We start from the raw sequence: 16,238 nt of genomic DNA, 5'->3' as shown, positions 1-16,238 counted from the left end.
AGAAGATCAATAATGAGATAAGCGTTGACAGGTTTTCTATAAGCTAGGATGGCATATAGACTGGGAAACCCCACCTAAGGAAGCCAGTCTTGCAAATACCACCCCAGACGCCCACATCTCCAAAGAGATGAGAAGCTTCCAGAAAGCAGGCTCTCTGCTTTGCTTTTGTAGAATTCCCACAATGCCACAGACCTGATAATACTGCTTCATGTAAAAATCAGGCATAGATTAAGTATCTGCTTAATTAATTTCATTATTAATACTATTGTTATATTATTAACAATATAGTTACCTTTAAGTCACCACTGGCTTCTGCCATCCAAGTGGAATATAATAATAAATAAACGAAATGAGCATAAATTATCTATTTATGACAAACTGAATTACCAGTAGGTCTTAACTAATACTTCACAAAACTATTCCTAAAACGTCAGATTAGGAAAACAGGAGGACCAATTTTCTTGAGTAAAAATCCTAAGACAGGTGGTGTAACTCTGGCCCTTTACACATTACACTGGAATTTTTCCCGGATTTAGGAGATCTCCAAACATGCCACACCAAGTATATCTTCCCAAGGCCCCCCACCTTGACTTCCTTGATCTTCTCCAACAAATGCTATACCTGGACAATCTGCCTGGTACATTATCCTAGGGAAGTCAAAGAGCCCTTTACAAATTAAGGATTTCTAAAAACACCACTTCCTTCATCGGAGCATCTTACTCTGTCTGAACATGGAAGTACTAAGTAAGGCTACCTTCTCTGAACTTCAGCTCAATTACGTAACATCTTCTGATTTTTCCCCGCTCTCTTCTGACCTACTCATAAATATGATATGCCTCTTCAGGCACTTGTTTTATATCTATTTCAGCATGTGGATATTCAGGTCACCAATGAACATGTATAGTGTCCACTAAACGTAAAAGGAACACAAATATGAATACTAGCCCACGCTTCTAGTGGCTTCTAGTCAAGTAAATAAACGGCAATTTAAATGATGAGCATTCTAGAAAAGCTTATTAAAATGTAAACTCTGACATTTAAATGTGCCAGTTGGCACAGATAAGCATTTTCACCCTCAAAGATGTTTAAGAGTGGGGAGGCCGTGCCTGGGTGGCTATGCCTGTTAGGCGTCTGCCTTGGGCTCAGGTCATGATCCCAGGGTCATGGGATCAGCCCCACAAGGGGCTCCCTGCTCAGCAGGAAGCCTGCTTCTCCCTCTCCTCTGCCATTCCCCGCCTCCCCCAACCTGGCTTGTGCTCTCTGACTCTCTCTAGCCCTCTGTCAAATAAATAAATAAAATATTTTTCAAAACATATTTTTAAAGTATAAGGTACACTGTCAGAAGGCTATATAAATTGGTACTGCTTTTTTATTCTCAGCTTTGTTGTGATACAATTCACAAAAATGTGAGATAGGGGCAGCCTGGGTGGCTCAGCGGTTTAGCACCACCTTGGGGGGGCGGGGGCTGATCCTGGAGACCGGAGATCGAGTCCCACACTGGGCTCCCTGCAGGGAGCCTGCTTCTCCCTCTGCCTGTGTCTCTGCCTCTCTCTCTGTCTCTCATGAATAAATAAATAAAATCTTAAAAAAAAAATTAAGATAATTAAAAGTGGTTCAGCTTTTGATAGCTATTATAAATTCAAAATCAGATTTTTGTCACAGTTCTTTAAATTCTTTAAATTATTTTACTTGACTATGTGCCCCCGAAAACGCATACACAAAATGTTAATGGAATGCAGTTTATAACAGTAACCTCAATGCTCACCAAGAAGTTAATGGTTAAATAAGCCATGTAAATCCACCCAGGGTAACACTACTTGGCAGTTAAAAATAGAGGCAGGGGCACCTCTACGGAAAGAACACTATGGGCGAGAGGGGTCGTAAAATAAAAGTGGCTCTTCAGGGTTTTTTTTTTTTTTTCTTTTTTTCTAATCGTTCCATACCTTTTATAAGTCTTTGTGTCTCTTTCAGTATAACACCCACCCTGACCAACCCATTTAAAATTACAATCCCCTAGCACATTCCCTGTACTTTCCACCCCGTTTCTCCCCATTGCTCCTATTCCATGGTAACAAACCACATAATTTACTGATTTAGGAAAGCTGTTGCTTGTTTATCTGCTCCCATCAAAATGCAAGAGCCACAGGCACAGGGATTTCATGTTTTTTTTCCTCACTGATGAATCCCCAAAACCTACTAAAACAGTACGCAGAGTATGCCTGTGTGTGTGTGTGTGTGTGTGTGTGTGTTTATTTGTTGCCTATTTACATAGCCAACAGTTGTAATTCTTTTTGTAATAGATAAATATTTTTTTGCCTCACAAAAAGTGAACTTAGGTGGTTGGCAGGTCAGGGAGCTACTTTAATTAAAAGCTGAAAGGACAGACGAACCATCATTGTAGCTGCTCTTAACACAGCTCAGGATATTGAAATGCCAGCCCTGAAAAACAAACAAAACTAGGGTGAAGAAAAGGAAAAAGAAAACAAAGCAAAAAACTGCCCTGAGGAGCTATGCAATAGCAGGTGGGGCTGATTATTCCTAAAATTTCGTCAGTGTTTACGTTCGAAGACATTAACCCTTTCACAAAAATAAGGCTATCTATGTTTCCTTAATTATAAACCAGCATGGGAATAGACATGCACCTCTGGGAAATCAAATGAGTTGAGATACAGTGAAGAGCCTAAGACAAATCCCACCCGAGAAGGTCAATAGTGATGATAATTAACTGCCAGCATGCTATCCGTTACTCTTTCCTGTTTATGCAGAAAATACTCTTGCCAAAAAGATGCCGTTCATATCCAAATAACAGATCAGTTAGCAGAGCAATTTCAACAAGCACATAGAAAGATACTGTCAGAATAAACTTAAATCCTCAAGAGGAAAGACCCACACCCATCAATGTCTGTACCAGGTGAGGCAGGATTCAGTGAATACATTCCAATAAAGACATCCTGTAGTGAACCAATACGAATGCTTTCTGCATCATGCTGCTACCTGAATCCCATTATTTTGTTCTCTAAGCACGATGGACACTTTTAGTGAGAGACACTCTAGGAAGTAGATGAAAAAACTCTGACTCTGCACTTCACTGAAAGTAAAATTGGAAAGTGGGCAGGAAGAGGGCAGAGATCAGGATACCTGGCTAAGATCATTCTAAAGACCAGCACATGTGTGTAGCCGCTGGGTCCTACTTGTGGAGCTCATCACCACCATTTGTAACAGAGAGGGACCACTTCCTTGATGAAACATATTTTATGTATAAAATGAAAAGGTTAATTCTTGTGAGAAACACAGGAAGAAAGAGGAACTGAAGGACCGTTAATAATGGGAGGCAGGCCGACTGAACAATCCCTAGGGAAGGCCTATGGGTGGGAAAGGAAAGATGAAGAGACCAGAAGGAGGGCGGAGTAACAGAAACAGTGGCTCCTGGCTCCAATGCGCTCTTCTCAGAAGGTCCAGTTGGCTACTGCCCCTTAGTGTGGAATGGAAGATTTACTTCACTTCACCAAAAAGAAATGTCTGCTAATTAAAAAAAAAAAAATTGGGATGGATATCATTTTGTAACCCAAAGTCTTCTGTTTTCTTAATGAGAATTTGCAAGGCACACATTAATTGCTAGGTCTATAAAATATTTGGAACTGTTTAAATATATTCAAATTTTCTCTAAAATAATTAGCAAGGCTTTTGAACTATAGTCATCATTAGTCATTAGGATAATTAACCAGATGGAAGAAATAAAGTTAATCAAAAGATGACCAGTTCTCAAAGGGAAGCTAAGGAGTGTTCCTTGCCTACAAAATTACCCAGGAGACGGTAAAGCCAAGACCAACAGAGTCAATGTGAAGTTTCCAACCATTTTATATCTGCCGTATTGTACTAAGAATCTAGAAGAGATTTTGCCTGTACACCTACTGTGTTTTCTAAATGACAGTAATATGAAGAATTGAGATCAATCGAGTACTAAGTTGAGCACCCAGCAAGCGCTTTATGTGCATAACTGTGGTAAACCTCACAGCAACTTAAAAGTAGTGTGATCATCACCATCTGACAAGAGAAGGAAACTGAGGCTCAGAGAATAAAATCATCCGTCCCAATTTATAAAGCCCAAAAGTAACTCAGACAGAATCAGGACCTGCAAGTCTACATGCCTTTTCTCTTCTGCTACTCCATGAGAATAAAATTTTGAAGTCTCTTCCCCAAATGGATCACACTCTGACATCACAAGGGGCAGTGGAGGGGAGTCGGGGGCGGGGGGTCAGTTGGTCCAAATATTTAAAAATAAATAACCACCACTCACCTCTGGATTTTCTTCTTTTACTCTTCGTGACTGTAAAACAATTGCATATCCATTAATACACTCACACACCAGTAAAACAATAAAACGTGCGCAGGTTAGCTCACCATCATCGAGGTCACCTACCTTTTCTTGAGAAAAGGCTGCCTTCCCTTCTTCACTTTTCTCATCCATCTCGTCGTCACTCCACTCCCAGTCACCGTCCTCGGTTTTATGAAGGTGACCACTCGACCCAGGAACTCTTCTCACCTGAATCAAAACACACCCGCCCAACTCTTCACTAGTTGAACACAAACAGCGCTCGTTGGCACTGCTACGTGGATTACACAGCACACGCCTATCCTGAAAATACCCTGACTGGTTAGGAATTCGGGGATAGCAGTTAGTACCCAAAAAGACCACACGGCTCGCAAACTCCCACACGCTTCCTCTTTCTAAAGATACGATATTCCTGAAATGCATTACTACACACATGAACAAAATATTTTGGAAGAACACCACGCACATCAGGCATCGGGATCAAACCCATCTTTCACTTTTGCTTCAGTTAACGTCAACACTTCATTAATTACTACACATGAAAGGCCATGTGGTCGGCTTCAAGACTGCCTAAGGAAATGCAAGCGAGCAACAGACTGCTGACAGAGGGAAGGCAGGGGCATCAGGCAGCCTAATGAAGCATACAAGTCTAGGGGTGTATCAGCGATCTAAAACCTACGTCAGAAAAAAAAAAAAAAAAAAAAGCAAACACCCTTCAGTGGCCACCTTGCTCTTTTTCAGAACCTGACATCGCACTTCTTTTCCTAGGATTCTGCTTAAACTACTTGAGCAAAACAAAACAGCATCAGACTATTCTTAACCCACCTTGTAACACTTGAGAGACTTGGAGGATTGCTAGAAACACAGCAAGATAATCAGCAGCTATGCCAGATAATCTGAACAGATTATATCAGTCTTCCTCGAGGATTTCAAAGTTTCTTTGAACTAAGATAGAGATGTGATTCAGGGGTATGCTTTCCAAATGCCTGGTGTGGTTGGAAAAGCAAAACTTTTAAAAGGACAGGCCTCTAACCAAAGTAATTCGCCTTAAAAAAAAAAAAAATGGACTTCGACGTAATTAAATCAATGTAGCAGATGAACATGTGAACATAACGGCCAATGATCCACTGATTCAGAGAAACTTCAAGGGGAAAGGGACCTTGGAGACTGTCTAGTCTGACCCCCTCATTTTACAGATGAGGAAATGAAGGCCCAGAATGTGACTGAGATCATTCGGCTCTAAGGACAAAATTAAGGCAAGAAAAAAGGCCTTCCAATTCCCATTCAAATGTAAGACCTACACCATTGAATGATCACTGTAAAACTGAAGTTGTATCAAAACATCCTGTGAAGATTTGGAAAGACTACAGAGTGAAGAAAACACTATTTTCCATAATAGAAACTAGTTATATCATGGGAGCTTCATTAATCCTGAGGGAAGTACCAAGGCCTTAAGGGTAAAGTAAGTATTTATACACGTGTTCAGTCAGAGTCCATTCACAATCAATGCAGGCTCGGGGTTGGGCTTGACTTAAAGACATTATCATGTGAAACCTGTAAAACCAAGCCTGACCACTTGGTCTAGAAGATCTGAGCTCCAACAGGGAAAGTTAAAAAATAAAAAGTTCTTTTTCATAACTGCAAACAGTTATGCTCAGTTAAAAAAAAAAAAAAGAAAAAAAAGCTTCTCTCCACTCCAAAAAAAACCAATTCACCTTTGAAACAACCCCTTCTGTGCTTGACATAAGATATTTTTTCCATTTACATTTTTTGAATCATTGGAAAAGACCTAATGATAGTGATTTTAATGTGCTAACAGATGCTGGCAAAGTAACGTAGGGAAAAAATGCTGAAATGCACTTCAAGACTTTCAGAACAGGCTGCTCTTTAAAACTACAAAGAAACGGAGAGAGAAAGAGAAAATTTTTTTTTTTAAAGTTTTGAGAGAAGAGCAAGAGTGCACACACACAAGCAGAAGGGGTAGAGGGAGGGGAGAGAGAATCCCAAGCGGACTCTGAGTGCAGAGCCCAACAGAGGGCTGGATCCCACCACCCTGAGGTCACAGATGAGCAGAAACCCAGGGCTGGGGCGCTCAATGAACTGGGCCACCCAGGTGCCCCTAGGGAAAATAATTTTCTGTTGACAAATACAATAAAATTATTTTCCTAACAATACCAATCAGGATGATAGCAACATGGAGGGGAAAACATCTGTATTCGTGACTATAGCAAAAGAGGGAAATCTGTGTTTAATGACTGCATTAGAAGAATTTAAAGCCACATCTATTATAAAACATACTTTCAACTAAGAGGTGAGAAAACAAGGAAAATTATATATCAGAAACAGAACTCTACCTTTACTGAAACCACAAAAAACAAGCATGGTTGACGAATTAGTATTCAGTACTAAGAGATCACACCAAGGAAATTCTCTCACAACAGAGATAGTGCAGCTTCACACCCTAAAATTTCATTTATGCCCTTTTTCCTCTCTCTGTTTACAAGATCTGCCAGTTTTGTTTCTACAAGCAGGAGCCAACCACAGACAATAAAACGGCCACCTTCTATTTTATTTTAGAACCCTGGCTGTCTCCCTCCTAGTTTTATTTGCTGGAGGAGACAAAGATAAAGCAAAATGTCTAAGATTATAGCCTCAGACACTGAAAGAAATGGTGGCTTGGGCCTTTAAGTAATAAATACTGAACAAATAAATGTAGAAATTAAGACGAAAACATTATAAAATCTATGTAGCAGAAAATACTGGTACAGGAGCAGCGGGAATAAGAATACAGATCTGTTAAGAGCATCCTCTCGCTTCACTGGAAGGAAAAGAACTTGCAGCATAATCTGAAACCCCGGTTTCATGGTATATTTATAGGACACTGACCTCCACAGAAAAGACCAGAAAGCAATTCCACAAAGGTACATCCTTGCAGGGACTCCAGGGAACAACTTCAACCTTCCAGAGCCAAAGCAACTAAGTTTCACATAGTTTAACAAATGGGCTTGTTATTTAGGAACTAATGAGTATTTTCCAAAATAAAAAATTTGGTGTGTGTGTGGTGGGGGAGCAGCCCGGGTGGCTCAGCGGTTTAGCACCACCTTCAGCCCAGGGCCCAGACCCAGGATTGAGTCCCACGTCGGGCTCCCTGCATGGAGCCTGCTTCTCCCTCTGCCTGTGTGTCTGCCTCTCTCTCTCTCTGCATGAATAAATAAAAACCTTAAAAAAAAATTTTTTTTTCCAAAAAAAGATGTGTGAAGGCTTCTGTCCTTCCCCATCTCCTGCAATGACAAGGATGGGAGTTATGGTGGCACTGCTTTCACTGTTAAACAAATTAATCACTTAGTAAAGCCAAGAGGTGGTAGTTGGGGGTTTAAAAAAAAAAAAAAAAAAAAGAATGCAATGCTTCTCAGAGAAATGAGCTCAGTCATAAGCCTACAAATTCCTCAGGTCCAACAGTGAGATTAGACAAGGTTTTACCTATAACACTTATTCCCAAGACTGGGAGTAAAATATAGTTGAGCAGTTCTACTGATACGTCATGCCTCTGAAAAGAGTTATTTTACTTTCCCTTTCTTGAAACCCTGTCTTTATGAAAATCCATTTTTTAAAAGATTTTATTTATTCATGAGAAGCGCAGAGAGAGAGGCAGAGCCACAGGCAGAGGGAGAAGCAGGCTCCCTGTGGGAAGCTTGATGTGGGACTCGATCCCAGGACCCCAGGACCATGACCTGAGCTGAAGGTAGACGCTCAACCGCTGAGCCGCCCAGGCACCCCTGAAAAATCCATTAAAAAAAAATGAACCAAAGTTCTGATTCCCACCAGAAAAGAAGTTAGGTTCAGACAGAAACCGCGTGGCTCCTGGGCTACTTCTGGTGGCCACAGGGTCCCACGTGGGAGGCAGAGCTGGATTGCAGCAGCCTGCAACAGGGAATGGCAGCAACAAGGGGAAGTCACTGGAGCAGTCTGACCAGTGTTCCCAGCCGTGTCCCTCTGAACAGGAGCTTTGGATAAACAATCAGGACCCAGGGTCTCTATAACCTCTCCCGTGGCCAGCTGGCCTCTGACACAGAACAGCAAAGAAGGTATGAAGGACAGATGAAGACCGTCAGCAGATAAGGTATCAAGACACGGTGCTGAACAGGTTAGAAATTAAAGTGGGTTTCTCTAACGGAGGATGAATGTGACCCAAAGAAAACCCAAAATTTAGCAGCGTTTGTCCAATCCTGCCCTGCCTGGCCCCTCTTCCCAGGGCCCCTGCCAGCTGCTTCCACTGCTACATTAACTTCTCCCTGGAGGGGAGATTTCAGCGTCTCCTTGGAATGATTTCTCCACCAGTGGGAAACCTGCACTCCACTTCTCCTCCACCTGTTGAACATACAGCCTCACCACAGCCTGAACCTGAGTGATCCCAACACGGTAGAAAGCAGTCCCCAGCAACCTTTCCCTTATCAGGAATCCTACTGACTGGAAGTATTAAAAATGTTTGTAATTAATTGCTGTTTACAATGTCTTTGAGGTGCTGAGAAGTCATCAAAAATAAAATTAGAGGCACCTGAGTAGCTCGGTCGGTTAAACATCTGACTCTTGATTTCAGCTCAGGATCTCAGGGGCATGGGATCGAGCCGCCCGTCGAGCTCTGATGTGGCACAGAGTCTGCTTGTCCCTCTCCCTCTCCTCCTCCCTCCCTGCTTGTGTTCTCTATCTCTAAAATAAATTAAATCTTTTAAAAAATAAAATTAGACTAAGGTTTCAGCAGTAGATATTTTACTGCCCCCCCCCATACTCTGATGGAGGTGTCCTATGACCTGACACCTCCATCCCACACCTACTACCTGGCCTCACTGTGCTCTCTGGCCCTCGGCCCTCCCCTGCCTCTTCCGTCAGCCCCTCCAGGCTTCACACCTATCTTATAGGGTCTGGAGCTCACAGCTGACTTCGCTGATGCCGCACTTATTGTACTCCACCCCCAACCCCCTTCCTGGACCAGTCACACGTGGGAGGAAGGCCGGGAGTGGGGCTCAGTCCAAATACCCATCCTTCGTTCCTGAGTGAATGGGGACTAGCGATGCTGCCCGGTGCCACTACAGAGGGCGGCTGGCCACTCCTAGGTGGGGTATCAGTCCTGCCACCACCCTGTCACTCAAGGCCTGGTCCCTGGACCACCGGCAACAGCATCACCGGGGAGCTTATTAGAGATGCTGGATCTTGGGCCCCGCTCCAAACCCACCAAGTCAGAATATTCCTTTTAGCAAGAGCTTCAGGTGATTCCTACCGTCTTCCAGGATGGAGAAGCGCCGTGCTGATGGCTTCCCGGGAGCCCTTCCCTCTCCCCAGGCCGGAACACCAGCCGTTATTTATATCAGGTAGGACTGTGCTCCGAGCTCTTTAACCCCCTAACTGACCTCATCTTCAGGGCAGCCTCGTGAGCCGAGAGCCCTCCTACTCCCCGTTCTTCGGAGGGAAGGCTCCGGTGCAGGGAGTGAGACACCTGGCCCCAGCCACGCAGCGGGGGAAGCAGGGCCTGACCCCAGCTTTGCAGAGCCGGGCTCTGCGGCTGTGGCTCCCAGGGGTCCTCTCGAACTGCCCCACCGGCCACCTGAGCGCCAAGGCCCTCCAGCCTGTACCCAGCCCTTCTCCACGATTCCACTCCGTTCCTTCACGCTCCCCCCACCCCCAGCCGTGGCCTCCTTCCCTTCCGTGCGTGGGAAAGTGGATCCCTGCTCCTCGGGAAGCCGAGGCCTCCTGCGTGCGTGCTCCTCGTGGATCTCCACACTCGCTCACTGCCCCCAGACCCTCCGGCCAGGCCCTGCTCCTCTACACCCCCCAGGAACACATTCAAAACTCTCCTGCCTCTCCCCCAAGGACGGTGACTTCACACCTGCGTCAGGCAGGGCTCCTCCCTGGTGCCCCAGTGCTCCCCTGTAGCCACAGCCGACTCCGCCCCGCTGCTCCTTGCTCTGTGCCCTCCAGGGGGCACGGCCTCCCCTCTCTCATCTAAGCTGATGACCCCGGAAACGTCGTCCCTCGGTCTTGTCGTCGAAGTGTTCTCGGGGGTAAGAACGTCCCCTCGATCTCCAGGGAGCCATGGAGCTCCCAGCGGCTGATGAGAGTCCGCCGGTAACATTTCAGAAAGTTTGCAAGACAATCGACTTGGCACTGGTCACGTAAAATTGGCTCCCGAGGGGTATTTACACAACAGCTACTGGAAAATAGTACAAAATAGGATTTGCACCCTCCCCAGCTTCACTGCCGAAATGTTGTCCGTGTCTACAGCACACCACAGGTGGTAAGCCTCATCTTAGGGGAAGGTTATAAAACATGACCAAGACATTTCATGTGAGCTTAGTAGTCATTCCTGGGAATAGCTATTTTACAACGGCAAATATCTCCATTCTACACCCAGGCCTCTTAAGTTTCATTTTTAAAAACAACACATCTTTAAAATACACACATTGATTTTTATATACCAAACTCATGCCAACCGAGGTAAAGGTAAGGGAGGCAACTATCTTCATATTACTCAGACTGACACAGCTTGGGATAGTATTTATTATAAAAGCGTCATAAAGAAACACAGTGCTCTATTTTTTTTTTAAACACAAAAGTGAGAAGAGTAACCTCTGAAAAATCATGTCAGGCAATGCAAACATTTGATCCATGATGATTGATGCCAATACTGCAAGCCAAGAGACTAAATAATATTGTTTAATACAAAGTAAGAAAGGAAAACAAGTGATGTATTTACAAATAAAAATGTTTTGTATAATGTGTTATTTAACATAGCTACATACATATGTTTTATCTGTAGATTTTTTTTTATTTCATCTATGTCCCTAAGTGTTCAATATGTTCAAAGGCACCTGAACCCTTGTTTTTCTAATCTTTAGATCTGGAAAATAAAGCATTCCCTTATTTTCAAGTCACCTTTACAATTAGGAATGTCTGATAAATCCTGTAGACAGGATCAAGAATTTCACACCTGATTGCTTTTCTGTAAAGTGGAAATATACATCCTTGCCAGTTAAAGCATGGAATGAAGTTCTCAAACTTCTGTAAATACTAATATGACAGTAGATCGATAGTAAACACAGATGTCATTGAAAAATCATTCACTTTGTTTATAACGATTTGGAACCTTCATTATTTGATAGAATGTGAGAAAAGTAACATGTGAAAGATAGAAAAGTACTGGTCTACTTTACATTTCTGTTTGCACATTCTAACCCCAGAGCAGTAATAGATAAATGTATTATTTCTACTAAGCATCTCGCTCTAGAAATTGTGTGTAGAAACTATCTGCATGTAGCAGTCACTAGATTGTGGTGGCTTCATAAGGCCCATGTTTCCTATAAATTGTTTCAAATACAAAGAATTTAAAATAAAAATTCCATTTTGAGTTAAAATGAAATAGCGCTTCTGAAATTCCTTTCCCTTCCCCCTCCCCATCGCTTTGGCCAAGGGGCACAGTCATATAAAGTTCTTAACATGATGTCTGGCATATAACACACGCTCAAGACGTGACAGGTGTGGTATCACTAACAGATTTCATCTTTCTCACAACCCAAATCTATCCAATGTTCTATTCTACAAATTATACTTCCTCCACTGCCATTGGGCTTGACCAGGTCCTTCCTTCAATGTTGTTTTTTTTTTTTTTTTTTATATTTCCAGTTGGTTTTGTTGTCTTTCCTGTTAAAACAAGTTGCTTATCAACCTCCTGGCCACTAACCTCCTATTTTATCCTTCATATTGCCACTAGTCACACATTAGCGCTCTCTCAAAGATACCGACAAGAGTTCACTACTGCCTATAGAACGAGTCCAGATTCCTAAATATTCAAGTCTCTCCATACCCAAGCTCTAAAAGACCCTTCCAAGACTTCTTTCCCACCATGTCCTTTAAGACACCCCACAATCCAGTTACACAAGAATTACATACTTGCAGGACTCCACCGTCTTACATGTCATTACATACATACCCTGGCCTGATCTGCCCTTCTACGTTCTCTTATTCCTTTCTTCGAATCCAAGGAGCTTTAGCCAATTCTCCCCAAGTGGTATTTGTGCCTGCAACTTTATATTGTCCTATTCTGGGATGCCTGGGTGGCTCAGTGGTTGAGCATCTGCCTTTGGCCCAGGGCGTGATCCCAGGGTCCTGGGATCGAGTCCCACACCAGGCTCCCTGCTTAAAGCCCGCCTCTCCCTCTGTCTGTGTCTCTCATGAATAAATAAACTTAAAAAAAATATATATATTGTCCTACTCTGTACTACATCCAGTGGACGACATACCAAACCTTGTACTCCTTCAGGACAGAGACCCAGCCTTAGCCCTTTTTTTTAAAAAGCATCACTAATGTATTCATTCAGTCGGCAAAGTTTTATTCAATACCTCCTTAGATGGCAAGCTCGAGACAAAAGATAAACTGTATAAAACTCTACACCATGGAGTAGTCCACGATCCAGACAGGTGGACAGACATTTAAAGCCAATGATGTCAATAAAATGTGCCTGCCCCAAGAAAGATACGAGCACCGTGGGGCTGCAGAAGAGAGGATGGTGTCTGCTGAGGGATGGCACAGAGACCTGTTGGTGAAGGCGAGTTAAGAGCTCACCAAACAGAGAAGCAGAGACCTCTCTCTACCTGGAGAAAGGTAAGAACTTACCGAGGTCTCCCCACTCATGTGATGTGGCTGGGTCATGAAGTCCTGGGGCCTAGGGGTTGGCTTTAAGGAAATGGCTAAGAATTAAAGCTGGAAAAGTTGTGTGAAGAACCCGTATAGTAGGCAAATCCGAAGGCCTAGAGAAGGCAGGCGGGGAAGGGAAGGCGGACCCAGTGAGGCCTGGTGGTCTGGAGAGGACCCGTCCCACCTAAAGGGAGCGCCCGGCATCAGCGGAATGCTGCTGAGGGAAGCAGCCCCCGTGCAGCCAGATCTTTGAATTCTTCCAGAGAAGCAGATAATTTGGATTTTTAGGTGAAAGCTCTTGATTTTTTAAAATGTTCACAAGTATGTCAAGTAAAAAAAAAAAAAAAAAATCCCCTGCACAGCCTAAAAGCGATGTGTCTGTGGGATAAATTTGGCCTGTGTGTCTGCACCCTCTGTTGAACAGCAAGTCAGAGGGCTTGGAATTCACGCGATGGAAAAACACAGCAGGCTTTCAAGTGGGCACGGGGGAGGCAGAATGATCAAATCTGGACTCCTGAGAGCGGAGCAGGAGAGGGACTGGGACGGGAGGGTGACCAAGGCCAAAAAGAAAATAATATCATTAATTGTTCCGGCCCCTAGTGGCAGGCAACGAATCCCCGTGAGAGTGAGTGACTTCAGGCCCTGGTGGGGGGGGGGGGGTGCCCTGCTCAGCCTCCTTGGTGGCCTGGCCCCGGCACAGGTGCTTCTGCAAACGCTCAAGGACCCGGAGTCACAATGAGCCCTTCCCATATTCCTGATGCACAAAAAAAGGTGCAAGATCTTGAAAAGTCTGTTTTAGGAAGGCTGTCAGTGAGGGGTCAGAGGAACGTGAGGACAGTGTTACTGGAAGCTAGAGGGCGAGAGGACCCCGCTCTATAGGGACAGGGTTTGGCAATGCTGCTGTCTACGGTAACGTGGGAAATGGAAACGTCCCTAATGAAGTCAGTGATCTAGCTAAGGAGATTTCCAGGCAGCACACTTAAAGTGACACCTGGCTTCTGCTCGCAGCCTGATAAAATGTGAGCAGAGAGATGAGCTAAGGAACACACTGGTACATATGAAACCGTTCCTCACTCCCAGCCTCTCCTGATGTCAAGCAATTCTCAAAGTAAGAAATGGTTTCCCAGCAAGGATCAAATCCAGAGTGTGACTGCCTGACACTTTGTTGAGACAAACAGACCTAAGGCCTTATAAGGATCTAACAAGAGCGTACCTTACAGAAACTCCGCACTAAATAACAAGGATTCTGAGAACCTTATGGGGGTTGTCCCTCAGCAGTCTCAGGGGGACTCCAAGGCAGACAACGCATCTTTGGGTCTTCTTGGCTCTTGCCATGAACCCATCAAGATTCACAGGACCCACAGGACCCATAATTGTACTATGAAATTATTACCAAGTTAGACTAAAAGAAACAGAGATTACAAAATGAGAAGAGCCTTCAGATCCCAAAATTTATGGGCAGAAAGCAGTCTGAGGCTTCTTAGCTGCAAATGCTAACTTCTCTTATGAAAAAGGAAGGATGGGGATCCCTGGGTGGCTCAGTGGTTGAGCGTCTTTTGGTCCAGGGCGTGATCCTGGAGACCCAGGATCAAGTCCCACGTCGGGCTCCCTGCATGGAGCCTGCTTCTCCCTCTGCCTGTGTCTCTGCCTCTCTCTCTCTCTCTCTGTCTCTCATGAATAGATATATAAAATCATAAAAAAAGAAAAAGGAAGGCTGACTTAAAGAGCAGAACCAAGAGCTCACAGACTGGAACCAAGAGTCACAGAGAACAGGAGGACAGAAACTGGTAATCTGGACCTGGCCAATCAATCCTAGTATCGCTGTGGGACCTGTGTGTCTCTGATTCTTCCCCTCTGGGGCAGGCCTTTCAAATGCCTGTCCTCCTACTGTGTTTTGGGTGTGTCTTTGGCAGAGAACAGAGAACAGTCCTCAAGGAGCTACACCCAAGAAAACTGGCCCTGAGGAGCCTTATTTGTTTACCCAGACCCAATTCAGATGACCAGCTCCTTGACTTTGAACCTGAGCCTGAAGCCATGATGGGCAGAGGCTTCCGAGGGTCTTGGAAATGCTAGAGCATATCTGCTTGTAGGAGAGATGTGAATTACTGCAGCCAGGGGGCAGACCATGCGGAATGGTTTTTTCCAAAAATGCCCATAATAATAGCTTCTGCCCCCACGTATTCTCACAGAATCTTGTCATTCCACTAACAATTGTGATGGAGTCCAATACCCTCCAATTAAATCTGAGTGGGTTTGTACCTCACCTGTAGCCAACAGAACTAAGCGATGTGGCTTCCAGGGCCAGGTTGGGAAAAATGATGCAACTTCCCTCTTGCTCACTGGAATACTGGCAGCTGATGCCTTTGGCCATCACGTAGGCAGTCTGAGTGCTGTGGGGCCTCCATGCTGTCAGGCAGCCCAGATTGGCCTCATGAGGCGAACACCTGACTCTCTGATTGCAGCTACATGAGACCAGAAACCAGCCTGCTAAAGCTCTCCTGAAGCGCTGACCCATAGAAACTGCATTAAACGGCTGTTGTTGTCTTAAGCTACCAAATTTAGGGTGATTTGTTACACAGCAATGGATAATCAGAATGCAGATGGTGACAAGGTAATTTATTTAGTTTTCATTCTTGTAAACTTACAAATTTTTGAAGATTAGTAGGTCATATTTGATACCCCTTACTGGGACAGATAACAGACTCTGCTGTACTTTGCTTCTCGGTCTGTGCTTTTGGACTCTGGACATTCTGGGCCTCTGCACACTCGGATTTAAATTCATACTTACAAATTTTTTCCATCAGACCATGTTATTACTCATTAAAACACCAAAAAGAAAAAAGTCCGTTTCCATTAATCATAGATAAGTAGCTACAGCTAAATCTTGGACCTTTTCGCCAGTGACTCACATTAACATTTTTTTTGACCTCTTGGAATTCAATGCTTATCTAGTACTGCTAAAATTTGGCATCCCCTTTTTCTAGAATGTAAAAGGACAGAATAAAGGAATGAGGATATTGAAATGTTCCGCAGGCAATTAGAAAAAGTTCTAGAGAAACAAAGACTTTAATAATTCAATAATAACAAATTCAAAACACTGGGTTAGTTGGTGAAGGACACACTTGTAGCAAGTTTCTTACAATGCTTTAACATTTTCTAATGTGAAAAGAATAAAATTTGATAAATGTTGCTCTTCAGATAATGATAATGGAATTTTGT

At 43.9% G+C, this 16,238-nt stretch overlaps 1 protein-coding gene across 11 annotated transcripts in view; it reads right to left on the bottom strand.

The window, feature by feature from the left end:
* The window catches only part of STK39 (serine/threonine kinase 39), a 316,325-nt gene that overhangs the window by 119,013 nt on the left and 181,074 nt on the right, over positions 1-16,238 (bottom strand). For 10 of the 11 annotated variants that reach the window (XM_077883571.1, XM_077883578.1, XM_077883573.1 and 7 more), the window contains exons 11-12: positions 4,421-4,543; positions 4,298-4,327 (exon numbers count right to left, since the gene is read on the bottom strand). In XM_077883571.1, the coding sequence (XP_077739697.1) occupies positions 4,298-4,327; positions 4,421-4,543 (153 nt within the window). The remainder of the gene's footprint in view (positions 1-4,297; positions 4,328-4,420; positions 4,544-16,238) is intronic. The other variant, XM_077883572.1, reaches the window with a different exon arrangement.

The sequence above is a fragment of the Canis aureus genome, chromosome 34, assembly GCF_053574225.1.
Source record: "Canis aureus isolate CA01 chromosome 34, VMU_Caureus_v.1.0, whole genome shotgun sequence".
Lineage (NCBI taxonomy): Eukaryota > Metazoa > Chordata > Mammalia > Carnivora > Canidae > Canis > Canis aureus.
The sequence above is the reverse complement of the archived record's forward strand: the minus strand, read 5'-3'. Positions and strand labels throughout refer to the sequence as shown.